This window comes from Phalacrocorax aristotelis, chromosome 23, assembly GCF_949628215.1.
Source record: "Phalacrocorax aristotelis chromosome 23, bGulAri2.1, whole genome shotgun sequence".
NCBI lineage: Eukaryota > Metazoa > Chordata > Aves > Suliformes > Phalacrocoracidae > Phalacrocorax > Phalacrocorax aristotelis.
The window spans coordinates 7,561,205-7,573,828 of record NC_134298.1 but is presented as its reverse complement, the minus strand read 5'-3'; the positions used below and the strand labels follow the sequence as shown (position 1 = coordinate 7,573,828).

General features: G+C 66.7%; 1 protein-coding gene across 1 annotated transcript; it reads right to left on the bottom strand.

The window, feature by feature from the left end:
- Positions 1-238: 238 nt before the first annotated feature.
- On the bottom strand, positions 239-9,364 carry CNTNAP1 (contactin associated protein 1). The gene is made up of 24 exons (XM_075117260.1): positions 9,220-9,364; positions 7,680-7,781; positions 7,218-7,411; positions 6,971-7,118; positions 6,520-6,723; positions 6,266-6,450; positions 6,037-6,180; positions 5,424-5,685; positions 5,195-5,344; positions 4,955-5,126; positions 4,760-4,866; positions 4,534-4,653; positions 4,188-4,391; positions 3,940-4,096; positions 3,676-3,803; positions 3,393-3,560; positions 3,099-3,317; positions 2,782-3,021; positions 2,468-2,704; positions 2,169-2,296; positions 1,937-2,030; positions 1,575-1,808; positions 1,405-1,452; positions 239-1,321 (listed from the first exon to the last, which is right to left on the bottom strand). Exons 1-24 carry the CDS (start codon positions 9,296-9,298, stop codon positions 1,131-1,133), a joined length of 3,915 nt encoding a protein of 1,304 aa, XP_074973361.1. The 5' UTR covers positions 9,299-9,364; the 3' UTR covers positions 239-1,130.
- Positions 9,365-12,624: the final 3,260 nt, after the last annotated feature.

Sequence of the window (12,624 nt, the reverse complement as noted above, 5' to 3'; positions counted from 1 at the left end):
GCTGGGAGGCAGCAGAGGTGCACGGTGGGGAGAGACACAATAGTGTGCGAGCGTAGCAGCAGCAGCCTGAGCCGCATCCAGCCCTGGCTCCTCACATCCCATGTCTGGCTCCTGGGAGTGGGAATTGCCCGTGTCTGTGCTGGTCCCCACCCTGGGTGCAGGCTGAGCCGCAGGGCCCAGGAGAGGAGCTGCTGCCCCTGCACGCCCAGGCCGCAAAGTGAAGGCTGGGAGTGACAAACGCCGTCATTCTGCCTTTATTTGAGTATCTTCGCATCTCATTCAACAAAACAGATTTTTAAAAATAAAGTGCCCAGTGGAGCTAGGCCTTTGGGTAGATAAATGCATTTCTGTAACATCTTACCACAATACAGCAAGTGAACATGAGCTTTCCCTGGGCTGGAGGTAATCGGCAGGGCCGGCACTTCGTACAGAGAAGTAGCAAACTACAGACTACGTACCACGACACGCGGAACGTAACACCTGACAGGAGCTTCCGTTTGGTTTTTTATACAAACTGATAGAATAAAAAAATCAGAGTGTAGTAGAATATCCAGCAACAAAAATGGTAGAAAGGATCCGTACCTGATCGTATGAAAGCAGCATCTCAGCAAAGTGCAGTGGCGTCATGCGCGGCAGCGGCGGCCGTCGCCCGCATGGGCAGAGTATTGCTCGGCGCACCCCGGGCTGTGCCCCGAGGCTGGGTATTGCGTGGCGTCCTTCGTGGCTCTGGCTAAGCAAGCAAAGCAGCGGGTAATCTACGCGCAGTTGTTGCTAACGGAGCGGTGGCAGCTGGGCATACCCGGCACGCTCTCCTGTGGGAGGGAGGGTGGGCTGCCCGGCCCCGGGGCTCCCCGCCAAAGGCAGGGCAGGTTTTGGCAGCTGGTGGGAGGCGGCAGCCTGCCTCTGGCGCGGGGCTGCCGGCGTGCCCGGGGCGAGCGGGGCCGGGGCTCGGTGGGTCGCGGCCACGCTCTGGGGGCCAGGTCGGTGGCAGCCACGTGCGGTTGGTGCAGTCCAGCCGGTCCGGAGGCGGGTGTTGGCAGTTCAGGTGTGCTCGGCCCTTTGGTCCCGCGATGCTCGCTCATCCCCGGGCGGCTCCCAGGGCTGCGAGCCTGTCCCGCCCCCCGGCCCCACTAGTCCCCTTTCGCCTCCTCCAGGATCTGGGGCAGGTTCTGGTCCTTGCGCACTGACAGCGGTTTGGTGGCACCGCCGTAGTCCTGGATGGCCTTGGGCTCGTTGGTGTGGTAGGAGCCCTTGTAGCGGTGGTAGTAGAAGTACAGCAGCACCAGCAGCCCCCCGAGCAGCAGGAGCAGGAAGGTTACGACTGCGGGGGAGAAGCGGCAGTGAGGGGCTGGGGAGGGGCCAGGGCAGAGGCAGGGGGTGACACCAGCCACGCACTTCACTTACACCCGATGATGATCCCGATCCAGCCATCGTCGTGCACGTGGGGGAACTCTGCGGAGACAGAGCGGGTGGCTGAGACCGGGCTGCAGCAGGGTCTCATGCTGCAGCATCCCCTCCGCAGCTGACACTTGCCAGGGGCTTCCTCCCCACTGGGGTCCCACCGTGGCACCTACCTGTACCCATGTACCAGGGGTCCATCTCAGGGGGGATGAGGATGGTGGTGAGGGGAAGCATGGAGGCGCAGCTCGACTCCACCAGCTCGCCCCGGATGCTGTAGGGCCGCACAACGCTGGTGGGGCGGAAGATGGCTTTGAGGGGGACGAGGGTGTTAAACTTCACGCCCGAGAGGCAGCCTGAGAAGCCGGGCGTGTTGTAGCGCTGGATCTCGGGGTCAATCACGCCAGTCTCTGCGGGAGCACAGAAGGAGAAGGCTCATCCCCTGCAGAGGCCAAGGACCATGCTGGGCAGAGGAGACCCCAGTGCCTGCAGGGATCCCAGTACGGGGGGGTGGAGCCAAGAGCAGGACCCAGCTCACCCATCACACGCCCCAGGTACAGGTTTTTGGGTGAGTCCAGCTTGCTGTCCACGAACAGGGAGAACTGCTGCTCCATGACGGGGAGATAGTCCACCTGGGAGGCAAGTGCATGGTGTCAGCACCTGCTGAGCCTCCTCCACCTCCTGTCACCCTGCCCGTGCCCACTCCCAGCATGACCCCCAGCCCTGCAGCCACCCCAGACCCCAGTGGGGAGGATGCCCATGCCTCCTACCTGGGTGTACAGCGTGCGGTGCAGGCGGGTGATGTTGACGCGGTGGGGCCTCCCATCCGTCACCGGCTTGGTGGTGAGGGCGAAGACATAGGGGCTGGTGCCCAGCTGGTAGCGCAGCTGCAGGCTCCCTGCGGGCAGAGCGGGGCTGTCAGCAGTGCTGGGGCTCCCAGTGGGTGAGTCCAGCCCCACCGTGGGGCTGGTGACTGGCATCAGGGGAGGAGGGTCCCATGTGGCCCTAGCGCCTGCAGAAGTCCCCATAGGCTCGGGGTGAGCCCCAGGGAGGGGAGCCCTGCCCTCACCATCATCCTTGATGAGCACGGCCATGTAGTCCTTGACAAAGGAGCTGACGTAGAGCAGCACAGCGGGTGCTGAGGTGGTGCTGAAGCTGAAGCTGACCTCCTCACTGGTGAGGTTGTAGCCAGGCAGGGGCTGCCAGGGACTGCTGATGATGCTGGCGAACTCGCGGGCGGCGTACAGCGACATCGGCAGGATGTTGTACCGCACCCAGGTGCCCTCCTCAAAGTACCCGCCGATGTCTGCGGGGGAGCCGTGAGCTGACGGGGGCACCGGCTCCTCTCCCCCACCCTCAGTGTGGGCAGGTGCAGCCACTCACCGTAGTTGCAGAAGGGCCCATCAAAGGCAGAGATGCTGCAGTTGCAGCTGTAGTGGCTGTAGCGCTCGACGCAGAGCCCACTGTTCTGGCAGGGCACCGGCGGGTCCTGGCAGTGGCCAGTGCAGTTGACCCGCACGCCCTCCGTCTCGTTGGCCTTGCCCTCCAGGTTGAGTGTCACCCCGTTCATCCGCAGCGCCCGCAGGCATCCCAGGAACGGGCGCATCTTGTGCTCTGCTGCACCTGCAGCAGGGCTGAGAGTCAGCGTCCTGCAGCACGTGGGGGACTGGGACCGTGGGGGTGCGGCTGGGGGCTCTCACCGACATAGAGGGGCCTGTCGAAGTCCAGGCGGACGAAGCTCTGTGGCGGGGCCGGCCGCACCACCCAGGGCAGTTTGTCCACCCGCAGCCGCGCCAGCTTGACGTTGAGCTCAGCCTTCACCTGGTGCCACTCGTCGTCGTTCCAGGGCACTGCCGACCGCACCGTCAGGTTCTCATCCCCATTCCCGATGTCATAGGCAAACACCACGTCCCTGGTGGCTGTGGGGATGTGGTGTTATGGGGGGGTGCCTGGTCCTGCTGCCCCCCATGCCCCTGCACCCCCCAACCCCATACTGTTGAGCTCGATGCGGATGTAGTTTCGGGTGCCAGGGTTCTCCAGGAAGACCCCAGACAGGGAGGTGGTCTTGAAGTAGAAGGAGATGTCGAGGCTGTGGTTGGCCTGGAAGGTGGGGAAGAGCAGGGCTGTGCCCCTGTTGAAGGAGACAGTGTTCCAGGTGTTGCCTGTGGGGAGCAAGAGGGGCAGTGAGGGATGGGCATGGACCCTCCATGGGCATGGGACCCCGGCAGGCATGTGCCCTCTGCAGGCAGGGGTCCCTCCACGGATCCGGTCACTCACGGTCTCCGTAGCACCGCAGGGGGCCCAGCAGGAACTGGGCTTCAGAGCCAGAGCGGTTGGTGTCTCCAACCACAACCTGAGTGACGGGCAGGTGGTCCACGAAGGTCAGCAGACCCTTGTCTGTCCTCCTGCAAACGGCGTGTGGTGCAGAGAGGCCATGAGGGGCTTCTGCCCCTTCATCAGCCTCCACCCCAGCCCAAACCCCTGCCTGAAACCCCCACAGTCTGTGCCCCCAGCCTCCGTCCCGCAGCCCCCCCAGCTCACCACAGCGCATGGTCAGCGTCACAGTTGCAGAAGTACTTGGGGTCGGCGCAGTTCTTGTCCAGCCCGCAGGCGCAGCGCTGGATGCCCGGCCGCGAGCCCCCCCAGTAGTAGTGCCGCTCGTTGTGTCGGCCCATCCAGAAGCTGAAGGGCAGCCCGGCTGAGGGCACAGGGGAGGGTGAGGGCATGGCCCCACAGCATGGCCCCACGGCATGGCCCCACGGCACGGCCCCGCTCCCCCCAGTGCTCACAAGGGGTGTTGAGCAGGCGAGAGCTGTAGCAGTGGAGCTCGATGCGCTGCTCGCAGTACTCGGAGGCATTTGCCAGTGCCGAGACCTCAGCCCAGGAGGCATTCCAGTACTCCACGGTCCCCAGGTAGGGCTGGTCCACACTGGAGCCTGTCACCCGTGTGGCGTAGTGGCGGTTGTGCCGGATGATGGTCCATGCCCGGTCCTCTGCGGAGGCAGGGAGGCTGTTAGGACCGCGTCCCTGGGACACCCTCCCTCCCTCCATCCTGCTCCAGCCCCAGTGCACAGGCAGGGTCTGGTCCTGGGATCACTGGGCAGAAGGACCCCCACACCCTGCCACCACCCCCACCTCGAATGTCGCAATACACCGTGAAGGGCTTGAGCGGCCCGCTGCCATCGGGATCAATGGTGTAGTTCCCCGAGGTTTTCCCGCTGACCCGGTAAGCATCGCACGACTCCTTGTAAAGGGCTAGAAGAGGAAAACGGTGACGATGTCAGTGCGAGGTGGGTGCTGGGCAGCAGGAGAAGCCATGAGTGCCAATCCTGTCCCCCCACCCACGAGGCCCTGGGCTCACATTTGTGGCAGGTCTCCCCCTTGTACCCCGTCAGGTCGCAGATGCACATGAAGTCATCCCAGGACTGGACGCAGCGGCTGTCATGCTCACACAGGTTGGGGGTGCACCTGAGGGTGCAGAGGGCTCTTGTCCTGGCACCGGTGCAGCCTCCCACCCCCTGCCCGCTCCCAGTGGTGCCACTGTCCCGACTGATACCTGTCCGTGATGCCACAGACATTGAAGAACACATTGAAGTACTGCCCCAAGCGGTGCTGCACCAGCAGCTCCACGTCCACAGGCTGCATGTCCACGTTCAGCATCTGCAGGCAGCCATGGAAGGCCGTCTGGTTCGACCAGCAGCCAGTGACTGAGGCCGGCTTGGGGCAGCCTGCAAGGCACAGTGGGGTGAGTGGCCCCGGGGCTCCCATTGCCCCTGGCTCCCACCCCGCTGCCCACCTCCGAAGAAGTACTGGCTGCCAGTGCGGAGCTGTAAGGGGTGTGCCACCCGAAACTCAGCACCATCATCATCATCGATGGTCACCACAGCCGAGCCATCCCGCGCCACCAGCTGCACTGAATGCCAGAAGCCGTCGTTGAGGCGATGCCCTGCGTGGGAAGAGGAGGGTGAGTGAGGAAGGCACTGCTGCCAGACCAGCCCCGGCCCCACACTAGCTCCCCAGCTCACCTGCAGCAAACTCCAGCTTCTTCTTGCCGGGCTGGGCGATGGAGACATTCACCTGCCCCTCACTCAACATCACCTCGAGGGAGCCCAGGCGGTCGGCGAAGCTGGTGTAGAGCAGGAGCCCGGCAGTGTCCCAGGAGCGGAAGCGGAAGCTGACAGCCAGGCGGTTCCTCCGCGGGATCCCCGGCACCTGCACGTAGTTGTTGATGCCAGCAAAGGTGATGGGGGTGTTCAGCTGGTCCCGGCAGTAGTGGCCCACGCTGCCCTGGGGATGACCACAGGAGGCGGTGAGGGAGGGGAAGCTCCTGTGGTGAGGAGGTCCCCCCACCCCCACAGCCCTGGCCCCAGTCAGCCCCGCTCGATCCTGTCGCCTGGCAGTGCTGGGTGGGTGCCCCAGGCCAGGGACGACCTCACACGGTCGATGTCGCACCGCTTGGCTGAGCACGGCCACCGCCTGGCCTCACGTCACCCCAAAGGGGGGGGAAGTTGGGGGAACCTGGCCCCGGGGAAGGGTCACCCCACAGTGGGGCTGAGGACCTGGCCCTCCTCCAGGAAAGGGGTTCCCCCATGGCAGGAACAGGACCCCCAGGGAAGGGGCCACCCCATGGGATTGGACCTCAAAGCGGATGTTGGATCTCCGGTGCCGGGCCAGGTCAGCGATGTTGACCCCATTGAAGATGATGTTCTCCACGCAGCCCCGGAAGTTTTGCCGGTAGGTGAGGTGCTGTTTGTCCTGGTCGATCACCCCCCCGAAGAAGAGCTGGGAGGCAGAGGGAGGGAGTCAGCCCCTTGCCGGGGGACGCGGCAGGTCAGCATCCTGGCAGCTCCCTGCCCACCGCACCCACCTCGGTCTCGAGGTCGAGCTGGTCAAAAGTGCCATGGCAGCGGAAGCGCTTGACCTCCCCGTCCAGTGTCAGGTTGACATGGCGCCCATAGCGCTCAATGTGCACCGAGTGCCAGTGCTGGTCATCCAGGAGGCTGCCCACCGCCGCCGTCGTGTGGCCTTCGCTGGCATGCAGCGGGCTGCTACCTGGGGAGGGGAAGCCTCAGCCAGTGGCCCCCCAGCCCCACGCCCCCCGGCCCCCCAGTCCCGGCTCACCTAAGCTGATGTGCAGGAGGAGCTGAGCCTGCTTGAGCTCCACCGTGATGTAGTCACCCTGTGAGCCCTCCCCATGCATCAGCACCCCGTCCTGCTCCAGTGTCTTGAAGTTGAAGGAGATGTCATCCTCGAGGGTGCTGATCTTCTTGGCCCGGAAGCGGTAGGAGATGGCGTCATCCCCGTCAAAGTAGAGCACATGGGACCCTGGGGAGAGCAGAGCAGCCCCAGCCATGACACTGCCCCCAGCAGCAGGTGCCCCAGCACCAGGAACACTCCTTTCTGCTATGGTTTATGGCAGAGCTAACAACCGCAGACTGTTTGGACACAATCTGCTCTGGGAAAGGGTTTTCCATGTATGCTGGAGCCAGGGGCTGGCCCCCTGCCATGCGGGTGGCCAGGCCCAGGTCCCACCCCACGCAGGGCTGCTGGTGCCCCCGAGCTGGGTACTCACGGTAGGGGCAGCCGTAGAGGCCTAGGCGCAGCCCGATCTTCCCGCGTGGGTTCCAGGCCACCGGGATGATGCGGATGTAGCGTGCAAGGATGGGGTAGTGCAGGTCATGCCGCACCACCCCACTCTCATTCACGTTCCCAAAGAACGTCTGGGGACAAAGGGCTGCCATTAGGACCCCACTCTGGGCTGGGGGCTTCTGGTCCCCCCAGGGGACCCATCCCACAGGCACCCCTGGGCATCCTCCTACCCAGTTGCTGCCCTGCTGGAAGAAGGGTTTCCAGCTGGTGGGGTGGTCTCCATAGAGCACGATGTAGCGTGTCAGCCAGTCATACGTGTTGAAGGTCCCCTGCGTGGCCACCGCATTGATCCGGTGCTTTTGCATCAGGTCGATCTGAAGCCAAGGCTGCTTGTCCCGGGGGTCGGGGGACCAGCCGCTGGTGCCTGCAGGGGGAGCAGCTTAGCTGGCCCCACAGCCCTGCACCCAGTGGCTCCCGGCGGAGCAGGGGCTGCTCGCTCAGCCCGACTGCAGCACCCAACTGTGGGTGGGAGCTGGAGGGCTGCAGGGCTCCCCCCCATCCCCGGGGGATGCTGGGGGCTCTGCTCTGGGCATTCGAGGACCCCTCAGCCCCACGTGAGACATTGTCAGTAACACCCCCTGCCCACAGCTCCCCTCCCCATCTGCACCCTGGTCCCGTGGGGGGCGACTCACTGTGCAGCCGGGCAAAGCTGGCCGAGTAGAAGATGTTGTATCTGGAGGAGGCACCGATGGACGAGGAGTAGAGGGAAGCAACGAGCTCATCGTAGCAGGGTCCTGCAGGGAGAGTGGGCCTGGGGGCTGGTCTCGGGGTGCTGAACTGGGCGGTGTCCCCGCGGCAGCCCCCCCGGGCCCGGCCCTGCGGACCCCGCAGGCTCTGCAGAATGTGAGGACCTTGTGGGCTCTGGGGACCCTGCGGGCTCTGCAGGACCCTGCAGACTCTGGGGACCCTGCCGGACCCTGCGGGCTCCGCGGGCCGGCGGCGCGGCGGGTCCAGCTCCCGCTCTCCCCTCCCACTGCAGCGGAGCTGACACACCTCTGCGGGCCCCGGCGCCCGCACCAACCGCCTCCGCACTGACGTGGGCGCCGGGACCCCCCCTCCCGCCCCACCCCGCCCCTCCCCGCCGGGTCAGGGTCCCGCGTGGGAGGCCGGGGGACCCCACGCAAACCCTCGCGGCATCTGCAGAGGCGGCTCCGGCGGCGCCGGGATCCCCAGCCCCTCGCAGGCCCCCCCCGGCCGGGTCGGATGGAGCTCGGGGAGCCCCAGGAGCGCTTGCTGCACCCCCAGCCCTCACTGCAGGGCCAAGGGCAGCCACGCTGCGCCCATGCTGCATCACCTCCTGCCTGCATCGCCCCCCGCCTGCATCGCCCCCGGCCTGCATCGCTCCCGGCCTGCACCGCCCCCCGACTGCATCACCCCCCGCCTCCATCCCCCGCAGCCGGCTCGCCCGGCCACCCCGGCCCTAGGGGAAGGGGCCAAGGGTCCCGGCTCGGAGGAGCCGCAGAGAGCTGCTCGGGAGGCCAGGGCCTTGGCGCTCTTCGTTGCCGAGGCCGGGCAGCCGCCCCCCAGCCCCTCCCGCCCCGGGGAGCGGGACCGGCCCCGTGCAGCCCCGCGGCGGGGCTGGGCCGGGCGGCGGCGCTGGGCCGGGGCGGCGGCGCTGGCCGAGGTGCTGGCGGAGCCCGGGCCGGGTCCCGAGGGGCTGCCGCCGCCCGCCGGGGTGCCCAGACACGGAGCGGGGCCGGGCCGAGGGTGCCGGGGCCCGAGCCCCCTCCCCGCTAGGGACGCGGAGCCGCATGGGCGCGGGGATGCGGCGCAGCGGGGCAGGTGCCTGCGACAACCCGGGGCATCCCTGGCCGTCCCTGGCCATCCCCGGGCATCCCGGAGCCCCCGGGAGGATGCTGTGCCGCGGGCGGTTGGGGGGACTGTGGCGGGGGGCTGTGGCGGGGCGGCCCCGGGCCGGGCGCGGGGGAGGAGCGCCCGGATGACTATGTCCGGCCGTGACCTTGGGGACGGCGCGGACCAGGGCGCCAGGGAGGACCGGGGGATGCCCGGGGGTGAGCTGGGGATGCCCGGGAGAACGCGCGGGGGGCGGGGGGGAAGAGGTGGGGGCGGGGGCGGCTCGGGGGGCTGGGGCGGCTCGGAGTGCAGGGCCGGAGCGGCGGGTGGGGTCCCGCAGTGCGGAGCGGCCAGTCCCGGGGCTGCGGCCCCACTTACGTGCGAGGCAGCCGGGGCCGGGGCGCAGGAGGCCGGCGCAGGCGGCGAGCAGGAGCCCGAGGAGGCGACGAGCGCCCATGCTGGAGCGCCCCGAGCGCCCTCGGCGCCGCCGCTCCCGGTGCTGCAGCCGCGGCGGAGCGGGGCCGGCGGCTCCGCCCACGGGGCGGGGGGCGGTGGCGGCGGGGGGGGCCGGGAAGGAGCGCGGGGGCCGGGCTGGGCGCAGCGCAGGGCCCCGGACCCCCCCGCCCCAGGCTTCCCCCGCTGCCGCGCCTCCGAGGGATGCTCCCGTCGGGCCCACCCGTCCTCCCGGTCCTCGGCACCGGCTTCAATGCGGCGTTACCGGTGGAGCCGGACCGCGGCCCGTGGCTTGGGTGGGCGCGGGTGGAGGTGCGTGGGCAGAGCGCGGCACAGGCAGTGCAGGGCGTGGGGCGGACACGAGCGGAGCCGTGCAGGGAGCTCCCCGGGCAGCACCGGTTCCCGCGCAGCCCCCGGCCCTTGCGGTGCCCAGCCGTGCCCCGAGCCCCCACCAGGCTGGGTGGTGTGAGCCCCCGCAGGTGCGGCCGCCCCCCAGATGTGGCCCGGGCGCCCTGTGCCTGCAGCGGCAGCAGCAGGGAAGGATTGGAGCAGTGCCCACCAGCCCTCCCACAGCAGATGTGGCAGCAGTTTGTAATCAAGCTGCAGATTAAGGCCTGCGGGTTTCGGGGTCGCCTGTCTCTCTAGTTGTGCAGAAGATGGGATTTAGCCTGTGCTCCCAAACATCCCCAGACACCCGCGGAGGGGATGGGGCGGGGCTGGCAACTGCATAGTCTAAATACACTGCCTGCCTCACAGACCACACAGCACCCTGTGTCCCCCTGGCTCTGCAGGGAGTCCCCCTCTCCCAGGAGCACCGCGCAGGGCCCCAGCACCAGCCCCGAGGGATGGGGATGCACTGGGGGCTGCTGGGTCCAAGCAAGGTCCCGGTGCTGGGCAGGAGCCTGGCCTGGCTGTGCTCGGTGCAGGCAGTTCTGCACCGCTGGCATGAGGGTGCTGCCCACCAGGCCTGGCAGCGCTGTGGTGGGCACCTGCCTGCCGCTGGGCAGGGCAGCGTGGCTCTCACCTGCGGGTAGCGGGTGCTGGGACCACTTCCTGCACAGGCAGAGCCAAGGCCAGTGTTGGTGGGCGAAAGAGGGAACAGAAAGCCCCAGGTGCAACAGGGCCACAGGGCAGCCGGTGGCACACCAGGAGTTCTGCTACTGGAAGCTGGAGCCATATGCCAGGAACAAAGCCACCAGCCCTCCTGTCCCTCTGACACTCGCCTGCAGGTCCATCCCTGTGAGACACACAGCCCCACCTGGCCTTATCCTGACACCCCAGGGGTGCTGCCTGTTCTGGCCACAGTCCCACATCCCATCCCTGTGCTGGGTCAGGTCTGTGATGGCCCCAGCAGGGCCATGCAGGATCCCTGCTCTGCACCCACAGCTGGCTATAGGGCCAGTATTGGCCCCAGGACCCTCCTCCCTCCCCTTCCTCCGGGATGCAGGGTGCAGGATGCCACCCCCAGAGCCGGCACAGAGGTCTGCAGTAGTGTCCTCGCACTGCAGAAGAGCAGGGGAGGGGGAGAAACCCTCACAGCAAAGATCCCTGGGGACACCCTGGGGCCCAGGGGCTGGGCTGCCTCTGCCCAGCTGCTCTCCCGCCAGGGTGCAGCAGCTCCACGGCCCTGCTGCACCATGGGTGCCAGCAGCAAGCTCCCGGGGCTGGGAGGGACCCTGCCTGCTCCCCACGCCTGGCTGGAGGCAGCAGGAGGGCCAAGGGCAGAGCTGGGATAAGCCACAGTGAAGACGGCTGTAGTGAGGAGAAAGGGGGATTGAGGGATTACCATGGCAAACAACAGAAAGCCCATTAAAGCCAGGCATCAATTTGCTTCCCCCTGGGGAGAGGAAAGTGGGGCCTCTCCTCCACAGGAATTAATCCGCCCCTTAATGAGGAGTTGGGAATTTTGTTGTCAACAACCAGCATCATGCCTGCGCAGCACTGCAGGGGCACAGGAGCAGAGGGGCATGGGGATGCAGGGCAGGGCTGGGACCCCTGAGTGAGGGGGATGCCCTGCACCAGCAGCCATCCCAGTTCCTCTAACTGCCATGTTTCCCATCAGGACGAGCTGTTCCTGGACCAGACATGGCTCTGCTAGTCCCGCCGGACCTGCATCCTACCTGCACCCGGCTCAGTACCAGCCTACCACTGCCCATGCTCCTCCCCTTGGACCCACTCCCTCCAGCCTCCCCTCTAGACCCAAAGAGGCAGCCCCTGCTGCAGGGCAGGAGTTGCAAACTCCTGGGGCGGGTTGGGGTCTCCTGCATGCTCATGATCCTTGGCCAGACCCTGTTCCCCATGGCTGGGTGATCCCAGACCTGTCCCCCAGCCCTGTGTAACAGGGGCTGAGCGGAGCTGCTATTTCTGTCCCCGGCGTGCAGATGCTAGCCACAAAGTAAAAAAGATGCAGGATGGGCTCCGGAGCAGGATCGCATCTGTCTCCTCACCTTCCTCCCCTGGGGCTGGGCTTGTGCGCTGCTCTGCTCTCGGTATCAGGACCAGCACGTGATCAAACCACAGGTTGCAGTGCTCTGGGACTCAGACAGCTCCAGACCTGCCGGCCAGAGGGAACGGTCTTGCTGCACGATGCAGGAGCAGGTGAGGGGCTGCGGGGCAAGGGGCTCACTGCGGGCCAGGCAGGGACCCACCTTGCTGGCTTTTCTTCTTGCTTTTAAAAGGTTCTCTGTGAGCCATGTGGATTTGGGCTGAAAGACAAAGCTGCAGGGAACATGGGGCAGCACCCGGTGCTCCAGGTTCCCAGGGCCTGGAGCAGGGAAGGGGCTGGGGGAGCTGCTGGGGGGGTCAACCTGCCCTGGCGCTGGGTTCAGATCCCACCTGCAGCCCCGGAGTGCATGGGGGGATCAGACCTGGCCACCTGGGCTTGCTGACAGGAGATGGAGTAAAACTCCTGTCGTGAGGCTGCTCTGAGTCAGAGCCATGCCTGATCCTGACCTCTGTGGCAATGGGATCCTGGCAGTCCAGTGCCGGGCCGCAGCACTGTCCCTCTGCCCCAGAGCAGGGCTGAGAGGCCAGGAGCTGGGAGCACTGTGCACAGATGCCTGCAACCTGTGCAAGGCAGTGGGATGCCCTGGGACGTCCCTGGCTGGGAGCAGGACCGGTCAGTGTAGGGCTGTTCCGGCACTGGGATCCCCAGGGTGATACATGGGTGGGTGTGTGCTTTGGGAGGGTCCCCACACACACCCAAGGATGTGTGTGGGGATCTACCCAAAGCACCCACCTGGAGATGTTGGCATGGAGCTCTGAGGACTGGTTGCACAGGGCAACCAAGGCTGTGGGCTGGGTGCTGAGCCCCAGAGGACATCAGGAGCA